The 12,536-nt window shown below is 48.8% G+C and overlaps 1 protein-coding gene across 1 annotated transcript in view; it reads left to right on the forward strand.

Annotated features, from left to right (window-relative positions):
- The first annotated feature begins 458 nt into the window (after positions 1-458).
- Positions 459-12,536, forward strand: part of LOC132587403 (ubiquitin carboxyl-terminal hydrolase MINDY-1-like) — a 33,109-nt gene continuing 21,031 nt past the window's right edge. The window contains 2 exon segments of the mRNA XM_060259729.1: positions 459-600; positions 9,240-10,927. Coding sequence (XP_060115712.1) covers positions 10,352-10,927 — 576 coding nt within the window. The 5' untranslated portion in view covers positions 459-600; positions 9,240-10,351.

Below are 12,536 nucleotides of genomic sequence, written 5' to 3' on the forward strand. Positions count from 1 at the left end.
AAGGTGGCTATACTTGTGGCCGCCACCACCTCCTGCGGCAGTGAATTCCACATGTTAATCACCCTTTGGGTGAAGAAGGACTTCCTATTATCCGTTTTAACCCGACTGCTCAGCAATTTCATCGAATGCCCACGAGTTCGTGTATTGTGCGAAAGGGAGAAAAGGACTTCTTGCTCTACTTTCTCCATCCCATGCACGATCTTGTAAACCTCTATCATGTGAGAGTATGCGATTGGCCCCGCAATACCTGATCCCCTGGTTTGATGAAGTGTGCTTAGAGAGCACACGAAAAGCTTCCGCCCTCCATAAAACTTGCTTGGTCTTCAAGGTACCACTTGACTCCTGCTTTGGGAGCTTTCTGGTCGGGCAAGATTCCTGCGTGTTGTGAATCCTCCAGCCCAATAGATGTCCCTGTGGAAAGGCGGAGGGAAAATAAATAACACAAGCTACTGAAAAGTGCCTTTCCCTTCTCCGCCAGCTGGAGAGGGTCTCGTCTGCTCAGAGAGGAAAAGAAGGAAGGGAAGGGAAGGGAAGGACGGAAGAGAAACTTCCCAACAACGACGCCGCGTCGGAAGAGATCCGGGACGGAGAGAGAAAGAGGTGCGTGGCGATTCTCTGATCTGAAGTTGTTGCCCTGCTTAGGGTCTGGAAACTGCGCGGCGTTTACACTGAGAGCCGGAGAGGGAGGAAACCAGACCTCTCCCCGTGCTCCAGTCTGAGCCCCGCTCTCGCTACAAAGCAAAGCTCTCCCTTGCTGTACGGTTGCCAACTTCAAGGCGAGAAATTCCTGGAGATACAGGGGTGGAGGCCACGTTAGGCGGTGGGGAGGGACCCGAGCGAGGAATAACGCCACGGAGGCCACCCTCCGAAGCTGCCAGTTTCCTCCCGGGGGGCTTGATCTCAGCAGTCCGGGAATCAGTTGCCCTTCCAGGAAAGTTCCAGGCCTCGCCTGGAGGTTGGCAACCCGCCTCCGCTGTCCCGTTTCCTGCTCTTTCTGCTCCACCCCTCGCGTCAGGCCGTGTCTCCCAAACCCAACTTCGGTGTTCAGGGACTTCTACCCTGCTTTGCCTCTTTCCGGATTGCCAAACTCTTTCTGGGGAGTGCATTTTGACTCTCCGTTGCCCAGACCCTTGGCAGACGTGTCTCTAGTACAAAAAAGAAAAAAGGAAAATTTCCTTGGACCACGAGTGTATCCAGACTGGTATATTTGCAAAAAGCTACTTAACATTCCTCTGAAGAGGAAAGTCCAGACTGGATAACACCCGACTGCCAATTTCCTTTTGTTCCACGATACGTGTCTGTATCATAGAATCATAGAGTTGGAAGGGACCTCCAGGGTCATCTAGTCCAACCCCCTGCACAAGGCAGGAAACTCACAAAGACCTCCCCCTAAATTCACAGGATCTTCATTGCAGTCGGATGGCCATCTAGCCTCTGTTGAAGAACCTCCAAAGGAGAATCATAGAATCATAGAGTTGGAAGGGACCTCCAGGGTAATCTAGTCCAGCCCCCTGCACAATGCAGGAAACTCACAAATACCTCCCCCTAAATTCACAGGATCTTCATTGCTGTCAGGTGGCCATCTAGCCTCTGTTTAGAAACCTCCAAGGAAGCAGAGCCCACCACCTCCCAAGGAGGAAGCCTGTTCCACTGAGGAACCGCTCTTAACATTCATAGAATTGGAAGAGACCTCCAGGGTCATCTAGTCCAACCCCCTGCACAAGGTTGGAAATTCACAAATACCTCCCCCTAAATTCACAGGACCCTCATTGCTGTCAGATGGCCATCTAGCCTCTGTTGAAAAACTCCAAGGAAGGAGAGCCCACCACCTCCCGAGGAGGAAGCCTGTTCCACTGAGGAACCGCTCTAATGGTCAGGAAGTTCTTCCTCATGTTGAGCCAGAAACTCTTTTGATTTAATTTCAACCCATTGGTTCTGGTCCGACCTTCTGGGTGAAATAAAGGGTGCTTTCACACATGCTCAATAATGCAGTTTCTATCTGCTTCAGCAGCCATTTGCAAGTGGATTTTGCCATTTCACACAGTAAAAATCAATTACAAAGTAAATTGAAAGTCAATTGAAAGTGCGTTATTTACTGTGTGTGAAAGTGCCCAAAATTAGAAAGAAGAATTGCAGATTTATACCCCCGCCCTTCTCCCTGAATCAGAGTCAGAGTGGCTTACAATCGCCTATATCCTTCCCCCCCGCCCTCCAACAGACACCCTGTGAGCTGCGTGGGGCTGAGAGAGCTCTCCCAGAAGCTGGCCTTTCAACGACCGCTACAACTGACAAAGGCCATTCCAGCAACTGGAAATGGAGGAGTGGAGAATCAAACCCGTTTCTCCCAGATAAGAGTCTGCACACTTAACCACTGCACCAAACAGGAAGGAAGGAAGAAGACTGCAGATTTATACCCCAACCTTCTCTCTAAACCAGAGTCTCAGAGCGGCTTAATAATAATAATAATAATAAATTTTATTTATACCCCGCCCTCCCCGCCGAGGCAGGCTCAGGGCGGCTTACAGAACATGGCAAAAGCCATATTAAAACAATAAAACAAGATTATATAATTCAATACAGTTAACAATGAAATATTTAAATAATCTACAAACAGTCTAAAAATATAAGCTGTTATCAGCTGCTAGGACTTTGTACGCGCAGCTTTGGAAGCAAGAAAAAATACCAGAGAAATGGGAATGGACCATGAAAGTTTTATCGTGGTGTGAAATGGACAAATTAACCAGAACACTAAGAGACTATGATTTAGAGATATTCAAAAGGGAGTGGAGAAAATTTAAAGGATATATGGAGAAAACTTGGAAAGTAAAGAAATATTGGACATTTTTTTAGTTGTAAGAATATATATACGGAACTTTGAGCAATCAGAAGTGCCTTTAGTATGGATTTGAACTTATAACCTCGGGGAAGTCAACATTGGAGGGAGGGGGGATGGAAATGTCATATGGGTTAATGTGAAAAAAAAGAAAAAATTAAGAAATAGATAAGCTTTGTAACCATATGCTACCAATAAATTGTTTAAAACAAAAAAAAATAAAAATATAATCTAATAGTGCTACTATCTCAATTATGTTAATGTTAATGATGGCGTGATGTTTATTCCAAGCTCCATCTTAGAAGGCTAGCCGGAAGAGGGCGGTTTTTCAGGCCCTACAGAATTGGCCAAGATCCCGCAGGGCCCACACCTCTTCTGGCAGCTGGTTCCACCATTGGGGTGCTTTTATAGAGAAGGCCTGTTCTCTAGTTGTTTTTAGTTTGGCCTCTTTAGGCTTACAATTTCCTATATCTTCTCTCCCCACAACATACACCCTGTGTGGTGGGTGGGGCTGAGGGGGCTCTCACGGCAGCAGCCCTTTCAAGGACAATTCTGCCAGAGCTATGGCTGACCCAAGGCCATTCTAGCAGCTGCAAGTGGAGGAGTGGGGAATCCAACCTGGTTCTCCCAGATAAGAGTCCGCACACTTAACCACAACACCCAACTGGCTCTCATGAGCAAGCGAACCCATGAGCAAGCGAGTCTCTTTTTGAAGAAGATTAGACTCTTTCAGAGAGAACAGGTTTGTTGTCCGCGGGGCTAAGAATAGCCAGTGATTGGAGTGGCATCAGGAAACAGAAGAGCTAGAAGGGGCCCTACACACCCTTCGCTGATAGAGGATGTTGTGATGGCCACAGAAATAAGACACTTTAAAAGGGGATTAGAAAGATCCATGGAGGAAATGTCCTATATCTACTTTGTCATGGCGACTGAGGGGAACACATGTTCAGGCGCAGTAAGCCTCTGAATCCCAGAGCCAGGAGGCAACATCAGGGGAAGGCCTTGGCCTTCTTTATGTTATTATGGGTCAGCCATAGCTCTGGCAGAGGTTGTCCTTGAAAGGGCAGCTTCTGTCAGAGCTCTCTCAGCCCCACCCTCCTCACAGGGTGTCTGTTGTGGGGGAGGAAGGGAAAGGAGATTGTGAGCCGCTCTGAGACTCTTGAGATTCGGAGTGGTGGAGGGCGGGATATCAATCCAATATCATCTTCTTCATGATCTGCCAAAGTTCATAGGCCCGTCAGTCTGACTTCAATACTGGGAAATTTGGTAGAAAGCATTATCAAGGACAGAATGAGTAGGCACATTGATGAACACGGGTTATTGAGGAAGACTCAGCATGGGTTCTGCAAGGGAAGATCTTGCCTCACTAACCTGTTGCATTTCTTTGAGGGGGTAAACAAACTTGTGGACAAAGGAGACCCGATAGATGTTGTTTACCTTGACTTCCAGAAAGCTTTTGATAAAGTTCCTCATCAAAGGCTCCTTAGTAAGCTCGAGAGTCATGGAGTAAAAGGACAGGTCTTCTTGTGGATCAAAAACTGACTGATTAATACGAAGTATAATCAGTATAAATGCGCAGTCTTCGCAGTGGAGGACGGTAAGCAGTGGGGTGCCGCAGGGCTCAGTACTGGGTCCCCTGCTCTTTAACTTGTTCACAAATGATTTGGAGTTGGGAGTAAGCAGTGAAGTGGCCAAGTTTGCAGATGACACTAAATTGTTCAGGGTGGTGAGAACCAGAGAGGATTGTGAGGAACTTCAAAGGGATCTGTTGAGGCTGGGTGAGTGGGCGTCAACGTGGCAGATGAGGTTCAATGTGGCCAAGTGCAAAGTAACTGGAGAGCCGCTGCCGGTCTCAGTAGACAATACTGACTTTGATGGATCGGAGGTCTGATTCAGTATAAGGCAGCTTCTTATGTTTTATGCACATTGGGGCCAAGAATCCCAGCTACAAATACAAGTTGATGGGGTGTGAACTGGAAGAGACTGACCAAGAGAAAGATCTTGGGGTCGTGTTAGATAATTCACTGAAAATGTCAAGACAGTGTGCGATTGAAATAAAAAAAGGCCAATGCCATGCTGGGAATTATTCGGAAGGGAATTGAAAACAAATCAGCCAGTATCATAATGCCCCTGTATAAATCGATGGTGCGGTCTCATTTGGAATGCTGTGTGCAATTCTGGTCACCGCACCTCAAAAAGGATGTTTTAGCATTGGAAAAAGCGCAGAAAAGGGCAACTAGAATGATTAAAGGTTTGGAACACTTTCCCTATGAAGAAAGGTTAAAACGCTTGGGGCTCTTTAGCTTGGAGAAATGTTGACTGTGGGGTGACGTGATAGAGGTTTACAAGATTACACATGGGATGGAGAGGATAGAGAGAGAAGTCCTTTTCTCCCTTTTTCACAATACAAGAACTCGTGGGCATTCAATGAAATTGCTGAGCAGATCCAACATGGCTTCTCTTATGTTCTTATGAGACACAGAGTGTTGGACTGGATGGGCCATTGGCCTGATCCAACATGGCTTCTCTTATGTGACACAGAGTGTTGGACTGGATGGGCCATTGGCCTGATCCAACAGGGCTTCTCTTATGTTCTTATGTGACACAGAGTGTTGGACTGGATGGGCCATTGGCCTGATCCAACATGGCTTCTCTTATGTTCTTATGTGACACAGAGTGTTGGACTGGATGGGCCATTGGCCTGATCCAACAGGGCTTCTCTTATGTTCTTATGTGACACAGAGTGTTGGACTGGATGGGCCATTGGCCTGATCCAACATGGCTTCTCTTATGTTCTTATCCTCATTGCTGTCAGGTGGCCATCCAGCTTCTGCTTAAAACCCTCCAAGGAAGGAGAGCCCTCCACCTCCTGAGGAAGCCTGTTCCACTGAGGAGCTGCTCTCACATTCTGACATAGGACCAGGGTTCTGTTGTATATGGAGGCTTCGGGGCAATCTCGGGCTAGGTGCTTCCGCTCAGCTTAGCCTACTTTACAGGGTTGTTGTGAGGACAAAATGCAAGGGGGGGGCTGCACAGCTTCTCCATTTGGCACAATGCCTGGGACCCACAATACTTTTTGGGGGCCCATGAAAAATTTTTTATTTTCTTTTAAAATCAGAAGAAGAAAAATGAACTTCAAGGGTCAAGGAAAATGGTTTTTTACTACTGCATGCCAAAAAGGGGGTTTCAGATTCTCCTCTGGGTTGGGGGGAGTTGGGGGGAATCCTTTGTGACTCCCATAAAAGGCATCTCCTATCCCAAGTCCATTTTACCCCCCTTTGCGCTGAGTCCATCATAAAAGTTAATACAGATTCCAACCTCTGTTTCAGGTTGGGCCAAACAGTGGAGCACAGGTCTTATTTAAAGGTCTTTGGTGGATAGTTTTGGGAGAGGCCGTGGCTCAGTGGCAGAGCCTCTGCTTGGCATGCAGAAGGTCCCAGGTTCAATCCCCTCCATCTCCAGTTGAAAGGAGCAGGCAGGAGCTGATGGGAAAGACCTCAGCCTGAGACCCTGGAGAGAAATGGAGAGGGGCCATAGCTCAGTGGCAGAGCCTCTGCTTAGCATGCTGAAGGTCCCAGGTTCAGTCCCCTGCAGCATCTCCAGTTAAAAGGACCAGGCAGGAGGTGATGGGAAAGACCTCAGCCTGAGACCCTGGAGAACCATGGAGAGGGGCCATAGCTCAGTGGCAGAGCCTCTTCTTAGCATGCAGAAGGTCCCAGGTTCAATCCCCTCCATCTCCAGTTAAAAGGACCAGGCAGGAGGTGATGGGAAAGACCTCAGCCTGAGACCCTGGAGAACCATGGAGAGGGGCCATAGCTCAGTGGCAGAGCCTCTGCTTAGCATGCAGAAGGTCCCAGGTTCAAGCCCTGGCAACTCCAGGTCAGGCCGTAGGTGGTGTGAAAGATCTTGGCCTGAGACCCTGGAGAGGCGTTGCCAGTCTGAACAGACAAAGGTCTAATTCAGCTTCATTTGCTCACAGCGAGCCTTTTTATTGGGAAGATTTGGAATGCAGTAGCTTAACCCCAGAGCGCATGATGCTACAGCACGTCTTTGTGTTTCCTTTGAGTGCGCCAGCATATGCTTTGTTGCTTAGAGCTACAGAACACTGTCAGCACTGGCCATTTGTCAGCTTTCACGATGGCATTTTTTTGAAGCGCCCAAGAGTTCTTTCAGAACCGCACATTTGTTCCTGCGATTTCCACGCTTTGTGTCTGGCTGCATATTTTAAAGATGCAATGCAGCAGAGAACTTTTTCGAGAGCCAGTTTGGCGAAGTGGTTAAGTGCACGGACTCTTATCTGGGAGAACCGGGTTTGATTCCCCACTCCTCCACTTGCAGCTGCTGGAATGGCCTTGGGTCAGCCAGAGCTCCGGTAGGAGTTGTCCTTGAAAGGGCAGCTGCTGGGAGAGCTCTCTCAGACCCACCCACCTCACAGGGTGTCTGTTGTGGGGGGAGGAAGATATAGGAGATTGTGAGCCTCTCTGAGTCTCTGATTCAGAGAGAAGGGCGGGGTATAAATCTGCAGTCTTCTTCTTAAAACAAACAACACCCTGCGCGCAATTGGAATTCCAGGCTGAAGTGGAAGGAGATCGATATGGCATCCCAGCCAATCAGACAGCTGGGCTGGTGTGAGCCAATCAGGGCCGGGGATGCTGAAGGTGGGTGGAGTTAAGCTTTTGCTTGGTTTTTAAGCCTCAGGAATCATGCTGGATGCTAGGGAGAGAAACCTGGTCCCATCGGAGCCAAAAGAACACTTTGGGGAGGGATCACCGGCCTTTTCCAGCCTCCAGGCAACTCTGGAATTGTAGGGTTGCCAATTCCCAGCTCGGGCCAGGGGATCCCCTGGTTTGGAGGCCCTCCCCCCACTTAAGGGTCATCAGAAAGCTGGGGGGGGGGAGGGAAATGTCTGCCGGGCCCTCCATGATTCCCTACACAGACCGATTTCCATAGGATATAATGGAGAATTGATCTGTGGGCATCTGGGGCTCTGGGGGAGCTGTATTTTGAGGCAGAGGCACCAAATTTTCAGCATAGCATCCAGCGCCTCTCCTCAAAACAGCCCCCAGGTTTCAAAAGGATTGGACCAGGGGGTCAAATTCTATGAGCCCCCAAAGAAGGCACCCCTATCCTTCATTATTTCCAATGGAGGGAAGGCATATAAAAGGTGTGCCGTCCCTTTCAATGTGATGGCCAGAACTCCCTTTGGAGTTTGATTATGCTTGTCACAGCCTTGCTCCTGGCTCCACCCCCAATGTCTCCCGGCTCCACCCCCACAGTCTCCCGACTCCACCCCCAGAGTCCCCAGATATGTCTTGAATTGGATCTGGCAACTCTAGGTATTTGGGCGAAACTCTATGGTTTCTTTGCCCTCAAAACCATGGTTTGCCCAGAACATTCCCGACGCGATGATGTCATTTCTGGGTGACATCATTGTGTCATCATATGGTGCCCCCCAAGTTTAGGGGAGAGGTTTCCCTTGCTAGCCAGCTGGTCTGTGGTGGAGTAGAGCCCCCAAAACTGGGGTAATCCCCCGGTGGGGCCTAGGGGCTGGCACCCCTGTGGGCAAAAGTTCTACCTGGCTGCACCCACTTTCTGGAAACAATTGGGAGGCACCTATGAAGAAAGGTTAAAACTCTTGGGGCTCTTTAGCTTGGAGAAACATCGACTAGGAGTGACATGAGAGAGGTTGACAAGATTATGCACAGGATAGAGAAGGTAGAGAAAGAAGTCCTTTTCTCCCTTTCTCACAATACGAGAACTGGTGGGCACTCAATGAAATTGCTGAGCAGTCGGGTTAAAACGGATAAAAGGAAGTCCTTCTTCACCCAAAGGGTGATTAACACGTGGAATTCACTGCCACAGGAGGTGGCGGCGGCTACAATCACAGCCAGCTTCAAGAGGGGATTGGATCAACATATGGAGCAGAGGTCCATCAGTGGCCATTAGCCATAACTCTCTGGAACTCTCTGTCTGAAGCAAGTGATGCTCTGTATTCTTGGTGCTTGCGGGGGGCACAGTGGGAGGGCTTCTAGTGTCCTGGCCCCACTGATGGACCTCCTGATGGCACCTGGGTTTTTTGGCCACTGTGTGACACAAAGTGTAGGACTGGATGGGCCATTGGCCTGATCCAACATGGCTTCTCTTATGTTCGTATGGTGTCTGCAGGCACTATGTTGGAGAACCCCTACTTTAGTGAGTCCCTGAGAAACATGAGACCCTGGAGAGCCGCTGCCAGTCTGAGTAGACAATATTGACTTTGATGGACCAAGGATCTGATTCAGTATAAGGCAGCTTCATATGTTCATATGATAGTATCTGTGGAAGACGAGCCAAGTATGTGAGCAGAGCAGGTGGGAGAATACATGTTTGTCTCATTGTGGTTTTGCCTCTCTTTGTCTTTTGCCAGGTTCTGTCCTTCGTTGGGTTTAAAGTCCCAGCTGGACCAGCTGTTTCCGTCCTGCCAGAACTCAGTTCAGAGTGCGAAAGCTGGGACTCTGGAATGCACCGTAAAGGGGAAAAAAACCCAAATCAGGCGAAGACAAGATAGGAATGGATTCTTTGCTTTCTGCATGACCCTCAAGTTCAAAGGGAGCAGGTGAACGTTCGACTGGGCGGATTCAAACTGACGGATCGGAACCGATTTACTCCAAACAACCTTCTCTTCCACTTTGTTTTGCTTTGAATCCTTTTTTTACAGAATACCTCTGCGCGGCAAATTCGTTGCGTTTTTAATCTTTTAAAAATCCTTTTATGAAAGAAAAAAAAAATATTTTGTCCCCTTTTCGTTCAAACGTGGTGTTTTTAAAAAAATCTCTTTTCTATTGCTTTTTTCTACAAAAAGGAAACATTTCTTTTCCTTTTTTTGAGACTGAACAAATAAAAAGTGATCTCGAGCTATAATTATCCGACACGTACAAGGAGACGAGAGGAGATTGTATTTCCTGGTTGTTAAATAATTGAGCTCGAAGTCAAAAAAGACGAGGAGACGGCAGAATTGATTGGTACGTGAGACGCGCAAAGAGCCAGAGTGTGGGAGAGAAAGGGCCGTTTTAGAGTAATAAACTTTGAAATACACAATAACGTCAGCAGTGCCTAACCCAAAAACACACACGCAGCAACTCCAGCCAGTGAACCCAAGTTTTAATAAAGTCTCATATTATGTGCTTGTTAAAAGTATTAAAATAGGAAGAGGACCTCCAGAAATTTGGGGAAGTTAACAGAAATCTTAATTTGATTTAATAAATTCTGTAGAACAATCATTGTTGATAACCAAAGTGACCGGAGTGTTCGTTCGCGGTGGATTTATTGACACCTGGGGACAGTGGTTTATTGGACAGAAACCCTGGAGTCCGTTTTCCTCCGAGAGGCAGAATTGGAAGCGAGATCTGAATTTCAGCTGCAGTAACAACATCCCCCTCCACCCCAAAAAGAGAAGTGTAAGAACTTTGCCAGTTTTTTTTAAGCTGCTTAAGAGAGTCACCCCCAGAGGATCTCGTGGTGAATGACTGGGGTGCTGTAATGGAACCCGTAGAATCCGCTGAAACCAAAGGGGAAGGGGGAAAGGAAAGCACCACACCCGAAACCAAGGCCATCCAAGCGCAAGGAGAAGAGGACGCTGGCCTTGGCCAAGAGGAGGAGGTGAACGCGAGAGAGGTCCCCGTGTTGAACGGGCAGGCGCAGGAGGTAGATGTAGGCCTGACCTGTCTGGAGACTCCCCCTCCAGATGTCAAAGAGGGGACCGATGAAGGGGGCGAGGCCCCGCACCCAGGACCCACAAATCTGGAAGAGGCAAACCCCCCCAACGAGGAAGAGAAACCGAGAGAGGATCTGCCTTTAGAGAGAGCTATGGCTCTGACAGAAACTCCCATTTCCAGCCCGGAGGTCACCGGCCCCAGCTGCAGCACTGCTGCCGCCGAACCAGCCACGGCGAGCCCCAAAGCGCGGCCTTCCCCGAGCAACCAACCTGAGCCCCCGGATTTCTACTGCGTGAAGTGGATCAACTGGAAAGGGGAACGGACACCCATCATCACCCAGAGCGAGAACGGGCCCTGCCCTCTTCTGGCGATCATGAATATCCTTTTCTTGCAGTGGAAGGTAAGTCGGGTTGCCATGTCCAAATCAAGAAATAACTGGGGACTTTGGGGGTGGAGCCAGGAGACATTGGGGGCGGAGCCAGGAACAAGGGTGTGACAAGCATAATTGAACTCCAAAGGGAGTTCTGGCCATCACATTTAAAGGAACCGCACACCTTTTTAAATGTCTTCCTTCCATAGGAAATAATAAAGGATAGGGGCACCTTCTTTGGGGGCTCATAGAATGGGACCCCCTGGTCCAATCGTTTTGAAACTTGGGAGATACTTTGTGGAGAGTCACTAGATACTATACTGAAAATTTGGTGCCTCTACCTCAAAAAACAGCTCCCCCAAAACCCCCGAAACCTCCAGATCAATTCCCCATTATACCCTATGAGAATCAATCTCCACATAGAGAATAATGCTCAGCAGACGTGAGAGGATGCAAGGACTACAAGTCCCAGCATGCACCTCGTGAAGGGAGGCCGGACTGGAGCGAATAGCAGGCCGGCGGTGGGTGGGTCTTTGTTACTCGGAGGAAGGGAGAAGCCTGAAGCCAGGCAGGGAAAGAGACGCGACGCCATTCCACTCCCCCCCAACCCCCGCTATCAGATTTTTAGGGAGCGGGGGATTAGGCTGCTAATTCAGGGGTCCCCCGGCAGGGCGGGGGAGGGGGGGTTGGGAAGCCTAATGTGATGCCGGATAAACTGGCCCTCTGTGATAGGGAAAGGACTCTTCAGATTAGCCTTTCCTCTCTCCTTTTGACTGCAACCTGATTATAGGGTTGCCGAGTCCAATTCAAGAAATATCTGGGGACTTTGGGGGTGGAGCCACAAACAAAGTTGTGACAAGCACAATTGCACTCCGAAGGGAGTTCTATGCCGTCACATTTAAAGGGACCGCACACCTTTTAAATGCCTTCCCTACGTTAGAAAGAATGAAGGATAGGGGCACCTTCTTTTGGGGCTCATAGAATTGGACCCCCTGGTCTAATCTTTTTGAAACTTGGAGCGTGTTTCGAGGAGAGGCGCTGGATGCTGTGCTGCAAATTTGGTGCTTCTACCTCAAAAAACAGCCCCCCAAAGAGCCCCAGATACCCGTGGATCAATTCTCCATTATACCCTATGGGAATCAGTCTCCATAGTTTATACTGGAGTGTCCAGCAGACATTTCCCTCCCCCCTCTTCTTTCTGATTCCTCTGAAGTGGGGGAGGGTCTCCAAACTGGGGGATCCCCTGCCCCCCCCCACTAGGGATTGGCAACATCGTATCCCACGAAGGTCTCTGCTCCCAAACCTATCTGTCCCCAGGCTTCCCCCCCCCCAGACCTCCAAGAATTCCACAACCGTTAAGGAGCTTCTGACAGTCACCTTTCCCTTCATCTAATACGTAGGAATGACAATGGTGACCAAAGTGCGGCTAGGAAGCCACGTGTGGCTGCTTCACACCGATTGTGAGGCTCTCGAAGTTCCTGGTGTGGAGAAGGAAGGTGTTTCTCTCTTTAAAGCCCTTCTCCAAGTCAAGCCAGCCAGCAGCTTGAAGGATGCATTTAAAGTTAAAGCTGCTTTCTTTCCACCTCTCCTTCCCTCCATTTAAAGTTAAAGTTGCTTTCTTTCCACCTCTCCTTCCCTC

Source organism: Heteronotia binoei, chromosome 1 (genome assembly GCF_032191835.1).
Source record: "Heteronotia binoei isolate CCM8104 ecotype False Entrance Well chromosome 1, APGP_CSIRO_Hbin_v1, whole genome shotgun sequence".
NCBI classification, from domain to species: Eukaryota; Metazoa; Chordata; class Lepidosauria; order Squamata; family Gekkonidae; genus Heteronotia; species Heteronotia binoei.